The sequence below is a fragment of the Mus caroli genome, unplaced genomic scaffold, assembly GCF_978045245.1.
Source record: "Mus caroli unplaced genomic scaffold, Mus_caroli_1 scaffold_7, whole genome shotgun sequence".
Lineage (NCBI taxonomy): Eukaryota > Metazoa > Chordata > Mammalia > Rodentia > Muridae > Mus > Mus caroli.
This window is the reverse complement of record NW_028227262.1, coordinates 19208964-19224008: the sequence shown is the minus strand read 5'-3', so window position 1 is coordinate 19224008 and position 15045 is coordinate 19208964. Positions and strand designations below refer to the sequence as shown.

Sequence of the window (15045 nt, the reverse complement as noted above, 5' to 3'; positions counted from 1 at the left end):
TATTTAAGAGTGATGCTCTCTGGTAAGAATATTAATAAATCCAATACAATATGGAAGACAAAACTAATAATCAGCATCTTCTCAATTCAGTAAAAAAATCTTCAAAACTTAAAAACCATCATTGTTGGCCTTTTGACTAAGATTGAGAGTAAAATTTATAAACTCAACAAATTACAGAAATTTTGATTTTCATAATTAAATAAAATTATTCTAGTGAAATAGGTGTCATCATATATTAAATTCACAAGTGTATGATTTCTTAGATGAACAGTCACCAGGAATGTCTAGGTTTCCACGCAGATAATGGCAGCTATGATTCTTCTTTTCTGAATCATTCATTCTGTGTAAAAACAATTTAAAAAAAATCAGAAATCAAAAGGTAATAACTAGAGATCCCATATTTAATTTTAGTGTTAGAATTAGCTAAATCTAGCACAGGGCAAAGAGATGAAAATGTATTGATACAGGAAGAAAACAAAAAGTCATGAGTAGATGATAACTTTTAATTGTCAAACAGTACTGATAATATATAACACCACACACAAACTAATGCTACACTGTCTGCAAAAGTGAGACTGGGATTCAAATCACTAGGAAATGGTACAAGGCTTGAGCACTGGTTCTCTATCTCTTAGTGCCGAGAACCTTTAGTTCAGTTCCTCAGGATGTGGTGACCCCATAAAATTATTTTGTTGCTACTTCATCACTGTAAATTTGCTACTGTTGTGAACTATGATGTAAATATCTGATATGCAGAATATCGTCTATGGAACGCCTATGAAAATGTCATTCAGCACTTAATGGGGTCACAACCCACAGATGGAGAATCACTGCTTTTGAGTTACAAACTTCCTTAAATGATACATAATGTCTCCCGGGAATCTAGTAGAATAAAAACACAAATGTTCTATCGGTAAGATTCCTTAGGGCTAACATTTTCTCTGTTATGGCCCTCAGAGTACTCCTTCCATAACCGAGTGCTTTCCTTTCTTCTCAATGCTTCCTCTGTGCTGCATAGAGACAGAGCACACATGTTCCGCAATCCCTCTACCTTCAGCAAAGCCCATTTTATCCAAACATTTAAGACATAGTTTTTCCCCACAACCCAAGTTGGGCTGGAGTCTCACTATGTAATCCAAACTGGCCTCAAACTCATGGTGGTCCTCCTGTTTCATCCTCTCAAGTGCTAGGGCTACAGGGAGTAGTGACTGTGCTGGGTAAAATGTCTCTTCTTTACTGAAGAGCAGCTCTGGGTCCTACAGCATAGAATATGCCAGCTGGAGGTCATTTCCTGCTTTGGATTTCTTATAGCATCAAGTCTTGGAATGCTGGAGAGCCCTCACTATGTTCTCTCTAAGGATAATAGTAAATCCACATGAGCAGGTGTCACATGACCTCCAGAAGATTCAGTCTGTCAAATTCTGATCTTCTTGGCCTTTGTTCCCAGTGCCAACAGTTACAAAGAGACAGAAAGGCAGAAGTGTGTGACTTACCAGCTCTGCTTTGGAGTCTATGATCACAAGATGAGAATTCAGCTCCTCACAGGCAGACTGACTCTCTGCCCAGGTTTTTGAGTTTTCTCGAATAACACAATAGAAATTGTTTCCAAAAGCAATCCAGTCACTGGAACAAAAATCACAGGAGGAGTCTAGAAAATGAACATTTGTGAAATGAGTGCTCATCACTATAATGACTATTTATTAGCATGGTTACTAGGCTTTTGTGAAACTCATGACTCCTACATAGAGAGCAAAGTTTCACAAGTGCCTTTGCTGGTTCCCAGGTTGATGAAAGGTGCAAGGATTCTCAACCTGTCTCCTGCCAATGACCTATTCTCGAGTCTTAAGAATGTACAAAACAGCCAATCAGTGGTGGTTCACGCCTTTAATCCCAGCACTTGGAAGGCAGAGGCAGGCAGATTTCTGAGTTCGAGGCCAGCCTGGTCTACAAAGTGAGTTCCAGGACAGCCATGGTACAGAGAAACCCTGTCTCAAAAAACAAAACAAAACAAAACAAAACAAAACAAAACAAAACAAAACAAAACAAAACAAAACAAAACGGTATAAAACAACAATATAAACTAACCAGTACCCCCCAGAGCTTGTGTCTCTAGTTGAATAGGTTGCAGAGTTTGGCCTAGTAGGCCATTAATGGGAGGGGAGGCCCTTGATCTTGGGAAGATTATATGCCCCAGTACAGGGGAATGCCAGGGCCAGGAAGCAGGAGTGAGTGGGCTGGGAGCAGTGTTGGAGAGAGGGTATAGGGGACTTTTTGGATAGCATTTGAAGTATAAATGAAGAAAATATCTAATAAAATAAATAAAGAAATAAATTTATGTAAATTGGAAAAAATAAACAAAACTCAGAAAAGTAAAGTCTAAACAAATTAAAAACAAAAAAGAAGGTATAAAACTGATGAGTAATTTTTAAATAATCTTTATCTGACAGCAATTAATGATTCAAGTTTTTGTTTTAAATTTTACTCCATAAAATCAAAATAAATTAGTACTTGTGAGACACACATTTTTATATATTTGTCATAATATATACACATTTAAGCGACTAAATGTCATATAATTATATAAATATAAAAAATCAGGTACTGAAGTGATTCTAAATCTATAACTGGTTTTTGGTCAATAATGGCTCTGAGTACCCCAAATTAAAATGCTTAAGTACATTTCAAATGGCATTCTAACTATTCAATAAATGAACTGTGTGCTTTTTATTTCTATAACATATGTAATCATCCAAGATCAAGTTAGTTATCATTGTCCTCAGAAAAATGAGCATTTCCTTTCTGTCTCTTATTTCACATGATTATTTTGAAAACAGTAGGTATTTATTAAGTATAAATTATGTTTCTTAATTTGGTTAATTAATATTGAGTTAGCATTGGTACCACTGAAAAATATTTTACAGCTTATATATGTCTAGGAAAGTGTATAAAAATTGATAAAGCTAATGGTTTATAAGATAAAGATAGTATGTAAATAACACAGATTCCTCATTTTTACCTTCATGCCTGGTAGAAAAATATGTACATAATAGCTGATGTCTATGATGTACACACTAGCATTTCAGTAAGCATGTACCATATGCCCATTGTCTCATGTTTGTAAGTTTTAAAAATAACAACAAAGGAAACAAAGCTAGTTTATTGTTAACATGGCTGTAGCTCCCTCTGTCAAATGTGATGAGAAATATTGGCTTCTATTCATCTCTTAAGAGTTACTTAATAATAATGTATTCACTGAAATATAAATTGCATTATTTTTTACACAAAAGTATCTTGCAAAGGAGTTTTAATCCAGCAACATGACTGCTCTGGCTAGGGATCACATCCAAAGACCTTTTATGTCTATATGATCCAGCTGGAATGCAGACATGCACTGGGATACAATATGGTTTGGCTGAAAAACAGAGATACCCTTAATGCACATCTTTAATCCCAAAGAGTGTAGGTAAGGTGATTTTGTAGAGGAAGCAATCATGTTTGAAAGTGATGTCTAACTGAGGGGCAAGCAAAGTGGTGAATCACAGAAATATTTGACAGAATAAGTCAGAGTTAGGTTATACCCAGCTCTCATGAGAACAATATAGAAAAGGGAGGCAACTTAAGAGAGCAAGCAAGGAGAGGGATTCGGTTTTACCGGGACAATTTTACACAGGTTCCAATTGAAGGTAGAATGAGCCTAAGAATGAGAAGGAGCCAGAAGATTAGAACATATTTCCAAAGTTAATATAAGTTCAAGCAGTGCAATTAAGAGTGAAGCTAAGAAGAAAAGCCCCATTGTGACAGTCACCTTGGGGAGGAGTTTGACCTAAAACTGCTGGGTTTAACCAACTAGCCAGAGTTCAGAAGGAACTAGAAAGGGTTAGTTTATCCAGCAGTAAGTCTCTGAAATAACAATTACATCAGGCAAATAAAAGTTACTTTTGTGGTACATTTTTACCCATTGTTTTGCAGATAATAATCATGTTAAGAAAAGCAGACAGATGTACATTATTTTATAAGATATAGCCCATATATCTGAAATAACTCACAATGTATATTTTATATTGTTTTAAAGTTTTCAGTCATTTTACTAAGTGTGCATCAAATGTCTTGCCACATTTTTTTTCCTAATATGTTTCTATAAGTACATGAGGAGGTTGGGAGAGCCTACCCAGTCCACAATCTGCAAAGTTTTCATTTTTTTTTAATTGGATATTTTCTTTATTTACGTTTCACATCTTTATCCCTTTCCCAGTTCCCCCCTAGAAACCTCCTATCTCCTCCCCCTCTTCCCCTGCTTCTACGAGGGTGTTCCCCCCAAAAAACACACACTCCAGCCTCCCTGCTCTTCAATTCCCCTACACTGTGGCATCGAGCCTTCACAGGAGAAGAGGCTTCTGCTATTCCTAGTAGGAAGGATACTGAGGTGAAGAAACCTCTGATTTCCACTTGTCCAGTATTTAGGCATCATCATAAATATCAGAAACAGCTGGGCGGTGGTGGTGCACATCTTTAATCCCAGCATTTGGGAGGCAGAGTCAGGCTGATTTCTGAGTTCGAGGCCAGCCTTTTTCTACGAAGTGAGTTCCAGGACAGCCAGGGCTACACAGAGAAACCCTGTCTTGAAAAAAATATACATATATATCAGAAACAAAAGTCTTCAATTTCAAAAGATTCTTTCTCATGAATTCCAGGACAGCCAGGGCTATACAGAGAATCCCTGTCTCAACATATATATATATATATATATATATATATATATATATATATATATATATATATATATGAAACAAAAAGTCTTCAAGTACAAAAGATCCTTTCTCACGATCCAGCTGGCAGAATCCAATTTAGATAATCAAACACTACTCTAGTGCATCATCTTATTTTTGTTCTTTTTTCTTTTAATTGCACTTTTAAGAGAACTTTTTCTTTTTCTTTTATTTTTAATAAATACAAACAAAATGAAACACAAGCTCTTAAACTTCATTATCATTTCTCTACTTGTATGTTTATGCATTTTTTCTTTTCTTTCTTTCTTTCCCTTCCTTCCTTCCTTCCTTCCTTCCTTCCTTCCTTCCTTCCTTCCTTCCTTCCTTCCTTCCTTCCTTCCTTCTTTCTTTCTTTCTTTCTTTCTTTCTTTCTTTCTTTCTTTCTTTCTTTCTTTCTTTCTTTCTTTCTTTCTTTCTTTCTTTCTTTGTATTTTTTTTTTCTGAGACAGGGTTTCTCTCTGTATCCCTGGCTGTCCTGTAACTCACTCTGTAGACCAGGCTGTCCTCAAACTCAGAAATCTGCCTGCCTCTGCCTCCTGAGTGCTGGAATTAAAGGCATGCACCACCACTGCTAAACACAATTTTTTTCTTATTGGGAAATCTTTTAAAATTTATTGCTGTTTTCATGTACTTATTATGATGATAATTTCATTTTTGTTGTTCTTGTATTTAGCCTTGCTTCTGCAGCAATTTCTCCCTTTTATGCATTTTTTTTTTTTTGGTTTTTTGAAAAAGGGTTTCTCTGTATAGCCCTGGCTGTCCTGGAACTCACTTTGTAGACTATGCTTATCTTGAACTCAGAAATCAACCTGCCTCTGCCTCACAAGTGGTGGGATTATAGGTGTGTGCCACCACACCTTTTTATGGCCTTTTTATGCATTTTAAAATGTCTTATAAATTTGCTATTCGTGCATTTTTTCCAGATAACTTTTAATTTTATTGCACATTCTGCATTAGCTTAGCCATTTTCTATCTCTGGTCATTGAGGACTTAGTAGTGAGCTTGAATATATTTTTGATGTAACAATAGTTTCTTCCCCCTCTCCTCTATTATTTGTTCTGGGTTTTATGTCTTCAGTAACAGGCTGCTCACTAAGAAGAGCCCCAAATGAGATGGGACGACATCTAAACGAATGATGCACCATCACAGCATGGAAGCACAAAAACATGAAAAAGCAATGGAAAATATCATCTCCCAAAAGCAGGTCTCTGTCATTGCTGAGCTCAAAGAGAGGGGCATGGTGTCAAGGTATAGTTATTTCTTCTTGGCAATCATGGAAAAGAGGTCACCATCTAATGCTGTATGGCTGTATGTCTGCTGTATGGCAGCTAAAAATAACAAAACCCAAGAGTAATGCAGAAAGCCATGCTTATGATATTGGACTTGGTAATAATCCCTCATGAGGTAGTGGGCACTCTACCCTTCACTGCCTTATGCTGATGCACTGCCTTCTGCTGAGCATGGTCTCTGTGAATGCTAGACTATATAGGAAGGGGAGTGTTGGCTGAGGGTGAAATTCCAGTGTGCTAGTGTAATATTACCAATGCTAGTGTGGGACTTTCCAGTGATACAGTTTTCCTTACTCACCCATGTTCCTAAAGTAACCTCAATAAGCACAATGATAAACAAAATGGATTTCAATAAAATTATTTCTGTAGTTTGTCAGTATCCTATGTGATGTGTATAGATGTTTCTTTACATCTTTGATGAACTATTAGTAATAATGCCCCCAAATGAGTAAAATGCAAGGAAAAACTATTCACTATTCTACTTGTAAAATGATCAGTGACTTATTAGAGATTAGTAATGAATGAGATAATACAATCAAATCATGACCTTGAGAAAGAAATCAACAATATAGAGGAAAAAGTATTATGGAAGAGAAAGCCACAATAAAATTTAAATTTCTGAAAAAAACCGCAAATAAGTAAATAAATGAAAATGTTTGAAAAAAATCAGTAAACCAAAACCAATCCAAACAAAACCAAAACAACAACAACAACAACAACAACAAAAACAAAACAAAAACCAAACCAGAACAAAATAAAAAGCCACAATAAAAATATCATCATTAAATAAGGACAAATAGAAAAGAAAATGAACTGAACAAAGGTGAAGGGCCTGGTCAAGAAGAAACACATTCACTGCTATAATTCATGTGGGCAATCAATGGAAATGTAAGTACAGCTTTCATATCTGAAAAAGAGACAAAAGCTAAGTATCTGTCGATAGAAGGATCAGAGAAAAATAAAATAAGGTGTAGAAAAATAGGGCATAAAATATGTTCAATTAAATTGTAGCAGAAATGTACACAAAGAAAGACTTCGCACCAAAATAGACTGGAGTAGAGAATCCCTGTGTGGAATAATATAATAATGATATAAAGAATACAATATAATGAAAGTATGTTAAAATCAGTGAGGAAAAAACATAACAGCAAATGTTAAACTGTGCCTGATTTAAAAAAAAAATCCAAAAAGTAAAGAAAGTGTGAGATCAGATAGCTAAAAACCCAATAATAAATAACTGATAGCCAACCAAGATTTTGGTAGTCACCAAAGGTATCTGTCAACATCAACTGGGAAATTTTACGTATTTCAGGGCAAATACAAGCTAAAGCAATTTGTGATGATTAAATTGGCATTGTAAAAATACACAGAAATTGTAAGCATGGATTGTAAGTAAAACAGAGTTAACTGATAGAAGCAGGAAAGAATATATTTCATGAGCTGAACAAGTGGGTTAAATCAACTACAAAAGACTCCATCATGTTTCATAAAATCCGCAAAACAACTAATAAAGCTAAAGGTTGGGGTAATAAGCGATAATCCAACCAATCAGATAAACAGCTAGTAAAACTACAGGAAGTAGGAATGTTTGAAAACTTTTCTACAGCTCTTTGTATATGTTAGTGTGTGCATGCGCATGTGCATGTACACATGTTTATGTGTATACTTGTGGGGATCAGAAGACAGCTTCAAGTAGCCGCTCCCACCTTGTGTTGTGTGTATTTTTGTTTGTTTATAAATTTTCATTGCAGCTTTTGGATTTCTTGGTTGACTTTTGAGACAAGATCTTTCACTGACCTATAACTCACCAAGAAGTGAACTCCAGAGTTCCATTTTAACCATAAGAGGGTTAGGATTTTAAAAGCAATCTTGCCTGGCTTCTTGACATGGGTTCTGGGAAGTTATGATATTCATGCTTGAAATGCAAGCACTTTACTGACTCACTTGTCTCCAAGACATTTGTTTTTTTATTTTCTTTATTTAATGTCCAAGAGAAGAGTTGCTTGGCTGTGGGCAAACTCTTCTTGCATAGCATGCTGGCCATATTCTGACATGCCCGTCTTTTCACATATTTTCTGTACTCATAGTGTGAAGTCCTAACACTTGGGATTATGATTTATATTTGTTGCTGGTTAATTACAATACATTTGATATTGTTTTCAAGCTATATAGATAAGGGGAAACAATGGGAATAGTTCATATATGCATTCACTATACTTATACCTAACAATTAAAAAAACAGTATTCACTTTTATTTATAATAATTTAGTTTTTTTCACATTCTACTGTTATTTTTTTATTGCCCTGAGGAAAAAAGTGAACATAGAACACTACATTTGTTCATTGTTCTCATTGAAGTCTGTGGATCTAAGGAAGAGTTTACCCCCAAATCAAAAGTGCTGGAAATTAATTGTACAAAGCACATACTTACCATCATTCCTGTCACATAGAGGATCAAGAAGGAAGAAATTTCTGCTTTGTTTTTCTCCTCTAGAAAATACTGTAACAAAAATTGCATCAATAATAAGTAGTATTTAGCATACATTTGCTAGTGCAATATAATATTGTCTTCATAGTTAGTTGCTATAGCAACAGTAGGCTGATTATAAGAAGAACAAATTCTTTTTATAGTTACTTACAGCTTGGAATCACGAAGCCCAGTTTTGTAAGCAAAATAATGTACAAGGTTGCTAAGATGACAGTTATCATTCGCCATGTTGTCAACCAGGGATCTAGACACAACAAAAAGAAGACAGGAGACAGTTTCTCACTTTTAAGGCTTGAAGACAATTCCTTCTGAGTCACCCAAATCTTCATCATACTGTCTAATTTTTCAGAGGTCAATCCTGAAGTTTCTTGGTGGCCTTACCAGCCCCCTTTGTGCTCCAAAGTCCTTCATGTCAACTCCTTGTTGTTTTTCTTTCTACACATTGAAGTTCAGGGTTGGTTATCACACTTGTGTGACCCCTCTTCCTATTTTAATATACTTTACTTCTAATTTTTCCTCATTGTAAATTCATATCTCCTTGTTGTGATCCTTTCTTTATGATGAAATCTTGCAAGTTGCTTCTCTCTGATAAACATTTTCTCTCAGTAGTTTCTATCTGCAGTACTGCCTTCTAACATCAGTCCTTCTTGACCATCCCTGGCTCCACGTTGGAGATCAGCAGCTTGAATACAATGTCTTTATGGGTATTTCCCTCTTAGTTACTGAGCTGCATCTGTTCATCTTCTGAATCTCACTGCATAAACCAATAGTAAGAAACCGTTTTCTCATGGATGGTAAATTTACTAAACTAAACAATCATTTAAACTAAGAATCTTGTTACCCTATATTCTAACATCACTCAACCTCTAAATTTTAGTACCATTAACTCGCTAAGTATGAAATCGTATAAGTTTTACTTCCAAAATGTATTTTACAATTTTTCTATAATGTGCCATGTGTTTGTGTGGGGCTGAATTATGATGAATAGTATTTTTGTAAATCAATAATTACTTTTCAAATACCATGGGGATAAATAGAAAGAATACAACTTCTATAGAGTTATGTGCACCATTCCATCAAGTAATACAATCTCTTGAGACCTGAGTCAATGATATTTTTAGGGGTAATAAACAGAGACTCTTTAAGCACTAATCTGTTTCATGGTAGTATCTTGAAATAGTTAAGATGCCAAAAAAACCAGACCTTTAGAATAGTGTCACAATCTAATGGTTTTGAGGAGATAACAACCCACATGCAAGAATTGAGATCTAGCCTTTACAAAATACATACAAAATATATTATCATACCTGTTCCTTTGCCCACATCGAATCCTGTCCTGGGCTGGGGGTGGAATACTCTGTGAACTTTCAGTTCCTTTTTTTTCTGTTCTTCTCTCCATACAGTAGATCTTTGTTCTGTCTTCGAGGGTCTCTGCTTTTCTTGAAATGTGGGAGATTCTGTTCCTATGTTAATAATCTCCTGCTTCTTTGTTCCATGTTTATTTTGCTCTTTCTTGTGCATTTTATTTTTGTCCTGAAAAGACTGGACTACCTTCCTCTCAGTCTTGGTAACTTGCCTCTACTGCTCTGTAACCTCCTCCATGCAACAAAAACATAAAGAAGTGTACAGTTCTCACTTCCTACTACACCAGTGAGAGATGCCCTAGTTCTGATACAGTCTATGCAGAGGGAACAATGACAAGTGCATCTGTGATGGTAAAAAGAAATACACACTGACAATGAGAAGCTACCTACAGGCATAATATGTTATTCTGTGAATATCTCTCTCTCTCTCTCTCTCTCTCTCTCTCTCTCTCTCTCTCTCTCACACACACACACACACACATATTAGTTTACTTCAAAGAGTGGTGTGATTATACAAATATTGCTGATCAAATATTTATAAATTATAGTTATATAATTTTATAGGGGAGAAATTAAAATATCCACTACTTTAAAAATAAATGACAAAATAATCATAGTGATAAAACTAGAAGGAAGCAGTTAAAATTCTATCTCACACAGAGTTGCATTACTAACTTCATTTGGTTTTCACCCACAAACTTTAAATAAACCAAAATGTGTAAATAAAAAGACATGATAAAAGACTGAAAAGAATAGATAAATTGTTTAAGCTTTAGGTATATGTAGAAGAGAAAAAGTTTTTAAATACATTTTGTTAATAATAAAATTATATACAAAAGAAAAACGAAAGCTTTCTATCATTAATTGAAAAGAAGAAGAAATGCAAATGAAAAGGTCTATGATATGACATTCTTAACTGGAAAATCATCTGTAATTGCACATGTTGGTGAGCATGGAGGAAAACAAAATGTGTATCTTTGGCATATGCAACTAGATAAAATACTAACTGTATTGTCCATCTTTCTAGGAAAGAATTTGTCAGAAAGTGCAGAAAGCTAAGTAATATGTGTACCCTACTGATTGAACCACTGTAAACACTGAGAAAATAGCGGTCTACTTATATATTGTTTGATAATTGGGAAGATTGACAATTGTTGAAAGTGTAAAGTAAAGACTGGGGCTTAGAAATTCATTGTGTTTAGGAAGAGACCATCAGTACTGAGGTAAAATCTTGGAAGTGTTTCCTGAGAGCACATCAATGATGTGTTTCAGATGTGGTCAAGTTTGTACTTCTGGGTATCAGCTGAACTTGGTAGTGTAAGAGCCACCTAGATGACATGAATTTTGAAAGAGTGAAGGGGTCATATAGAGTATCTGAGGCTTGGCACTGTGAGAAGCCTGAGAAGGCTGTTGTCTGAGGTTATATCCTCAGTGAAAACAGAAGACCTCATTCATTTAGAGATATTAGTACAATGGGATGACCAACAAGAACAGCAGCAGTTTTAGAGTAGATCCTGCCTGAGCTTAGAGGCCAAGCTGTGTGTGTTGCAGACAGCAGACTAGTAAAGTGAGTCAAATCTCTTGGAGGAACTCAGCAGATTGAGAATGAGTTCAAGACATTGAATATTGAGTTATTGTGTTGGAGATTGTTTTAGCTTTGTTCACATTATGTCTTGACCTTCTTCTTCCCTATAGACAAACATTATATGGAGCTTGGAAAATTTTGTGGAAGATTTTGCAGAATGATTGAGGATCGCAGATGGGATAGAGGAACAATTAGTCTGCAGTCTTGCAGGCTCCCAGAAACTGAAACAGTTATCAAAGAGCATGCAAGAGCTTGACCTAACCCCAACACATATTACATACAGAGCAGATATGAAGCCAGCATGGTCTTCAAGCAGGTCTTCTAACTATGGGAGTGGGTTTTTTCCCTGATTGTGTTGACTGCCTTGGTCATTTTTTAAATTAATGATTTATGGGGGAGGGGACAGCCCATTATTACCCCTGGGCTGGTGGTACTGAATTCTCTAAGAAAGCAGGATGAGCAAGACACGAGGAGCAAGTCAGTAAGCAGCACCCCCTCCATGAACATGGCATCATCCCCTGACTCCAGATCACTAACCGGTTGGAGTTCCTGTCATGATTTCTGTGATGTAGAAATCATGTAGATGTTATTGAGCCTAAGCTCAATAACTCTTCTTCCCCAGCCACCAAAAAAAGAAAGGTCGAGGGCAAAAGAAGTAAACCAACTCCAAGATGATTGGACTCGTCACTCTATTGCTTATAGAATGATCACATTACATGACTTCATAAAAACTGTTTTCCCTCAAGATATCCCTTCAGATTACATGAATGGGGTGTGGTGTAACATCCAAAACTGACAGCTATCAGAAACATAGATGAAACAACTGAATAAAATCAACTGTAAGCACCCACTGGAAGAGTCAAACTAGATATGAGATCTTATGACCAAGATGTGTCAGACTAAGAAATTATGCTATTTTCCAATTTTAAAATATTCAGGCATGGTCAGGGAAGATGATTCAGCCTTTAAAGGTTAAACTCACAGCCAAAAATATTGAAGCAGCATTGTAGGTTATATAGACCTAAACATGATTCTGATCTCTAGTCCTGCCTCATTTGGGTTTTTCCTGATACTGGGGACACTTGTAAGTCTCCACCCACTATCTCCTTTCTATACAGCTGGATGATTCTGTGACTCCATTTGACCTATGCATCTAGGATGACTCTCCCCCTATAGAGATAGGATGATTCTAGGAGTCTATTTGAAAACCTCTTCCAACACTCTACACTGATCTTTACCTATTTGGTCTTTTCTTGCTTAGTAAAATTATAATTCCTTATGAAGTTATATCTTGTACGAGAAGCCAAGAGATTGTAGAATAGACACAATTTCCTATGATAAGAATTCAAGGTCATCAAACTGAAAAATTTGTTTTGACTCTGACAAGTATGCTGTTATAAAATTTCTGTTCATTGGTCTCTCACAGTTCTGATTTTTATTTTATTGCCTGTCCTCCAATATTGTCAAATCTCTGTTTATTCCACATTATCTTTCATTCTTAATGGATGAGTCATATCAGAAGGAAATAAGAGCCTGTAGGGTATCTGATGAACATACTCTTAGCCACTCCCTGCATGTTTGTATTGTCAGGCCTTGATCCTGTCCTCTCAGTATACTGTGCACTTTTTCTCTGAAAATGTTAGTCTCATCTCATCTGAAACCACCGCACCTGTCTGGCAGATTTCACAAATAGTTTCCCCACTAACCTTCCTTTAAAATCCCATCCTTAGTTGTTGTCTTAGGCACTGTTCAAGTGCAGTGAAGAAACACCGTTCTCAAGGCAACTCTTATAGAGGAAAGCATTCTGAGTGCTTGCTTACAGTTTCAGAGGCTCAGTCCATTATCATTACAGAAGAAAGCAAGACAGTTGGAGAAGTAGATGAAAGCTACATTCTGACCCATAGGCAAGAGAGAGAGAGAGGGAGAGAGAGAGAGAGAGAGAGAGAGAGAGAGAGAGAGAGAGAGAGAGAGAGAGAGAGAGAGAGATAGAGAGAGAGAAAGAAAGAGAGAAAGAGAGAGAGAGAGAGAGAGATCTCCTGTGTTTGGTGTGGGATTTTTGAAACCTCAAACCCCAAACCCACCTCAACCCAGTGAGACAGTTTCTCCAACAAGGCTTCACCTAGTCCAGTAAGGGCATATCTCCTAATCCTTCTATTCTTAATTTTCTTTCTTCTTAATTTCATATAAGAATAAAGGCAAATTACACATTACATTTACACTAACAAATTATGCTGTATTTTTTCCTATTTACTTTTGTCTTGACATTTGACCTCATATGTTTTTGTGTTATGTGGAATCATTTCATTTTAAACTGAATATCTTTTGCTAAGCAAGCATAGTTATAAGAAGTTTCCCAGTTTTTGTTTGCCAGAACTTTTACATTTATCCTAATGTTGAAGAGTAGTATACTTTGAGAATAGTATACATTCATACAATGTGTTTTAGTCATATATTTCTCTCACAACTCCTCCCACAAATTCCTCCAAGAACCACCCTTTTGCCTCACCCTACAAACTCTGCATCTTCTTTATTTGTTTTAATTTTTATAATCTACAGATTCCAGTTCATGGAAATGGGGCTCTTCACTGAGCATGGTCACTCTATCAGTGTCCAACCCTTATGTTCTAGAAATATTACACTGAGTTGTTTCTACATTTTTAATCTCAGCCGTCTGGCAGCAGAGGCAAGGGTAACTCTGTGAGTTCAAGCCCAGCCCGATCTTTATAGTGAGTTCTGTTATAACTAAAGCTATTTAGACAATCCCTGTCTCAAGATAAACCAAACACCACAGACACACACACACACACACACACCGAGAGAGAGAGAGAGAGAGAGAGAGAGAGAGAGAGACAGAGACAGAGACAGAGACAGAGACAGAGAGAGAGACAGAGAGATTGAGAGAACTAGTTTTTTAGTTTGTTGTTGTTTTGTTTTCTGGCCCATAAAATTTCTGCAGAAAAATGTACTAAAATTTTGTGGGGTTTTCCTCATATGGGATGAATCATTCTTCTCATGATATATTTAAAATTCTTTGACATTTAACTACAGTATTTGATTTTGTTTTTTATTTGTTTGAGACAGAGTAGTTCTGGGAAGATTGGGACTTCCTATGGACCAGCCTAGCCTCAAATATATACCAGCATCTGTCACTGCATTTCATAGGAGAATCCCAGTAATTGAGAAAATCTTGGCAGCCATGCATTTAAGGAATTCAATTTTGTGTTCTCTCATTTCTTCCTCACTCCATCTCTAATTGATTTTGTGTGACTTAACTAAAGAAAAGACCCTCCCATAATCTGCATAGATGAATTTTGTCGAATCTATTCACTGGAAATTAGAAACAAGAACAGAGCAAAACATTCACCACAGCATTAAAACAAACAAAGAAACAAACAATCAATCAATCAAACAAAACATAGACAGAAAATGACACTTTGAATTAATCCCCCTTAAATCTTATCTCTCTCTCTATATAAGATACTTCAAGTATATAAAGCCCAATTATTTTCTTAACTCACTGAAGTGATAATTTGAAAATTTTATTATTTCATCC

At 35.9% G+C, this 15045-nt stretch overlaps 1 protein-coding gene across 1 annotated transcript; it reads right to left on the bottom strand.

Annotated features, from left to right (window-relative positions):
• Window positions 1-224: 224 nt before the first annotated feature.
• Window positions 225-10064, bottom strand: LOC110295816 (killer cell lectin-like receptor subfamily I member 2). Its single transcript, XM_085839577.1, has 5 exons — window positions 9851-10064; window positions 8695-8787; window positions 8487-8555; window positions 1494-1648; window positions 225-340 (listed from the first exon to the last, which is right to left on the bottom strand). Exons 1-5 carry the CDS (start codon window positions 10062-10064, stop codon window positions 332-334), a joined length of 540 nt encoding a protein of 179 aa, XP_085695703.1. The 3' UTR covers window positions 225-331.
• Window positions 10065-15045: the final 4981 nt, after the last annotated feature.

Coding starts and splice junctions, on each gene's coding strand:
- LOC110295816 (XM_085839577.1), bottom strand. CDS start 10,064: ATGCACAAGAAAGAGCAAAATAAACATGGAACAAAGAAGCAGGAGATT. Junction 8,556..8,694: donor GGGCTTCGTGATTCCAAGCT/GTAAGTAACTAT, acceptor TTTTTGTTACAG/TATTTTCTAGAGGAGAAAAA. Junction 1,649..8,486: donor TCTATGTGACAGGAATGATG/GTAAGTATGTGC, acceptor TTCATTTTCTAG/ACTCCTCCTGTGATTTTTGT.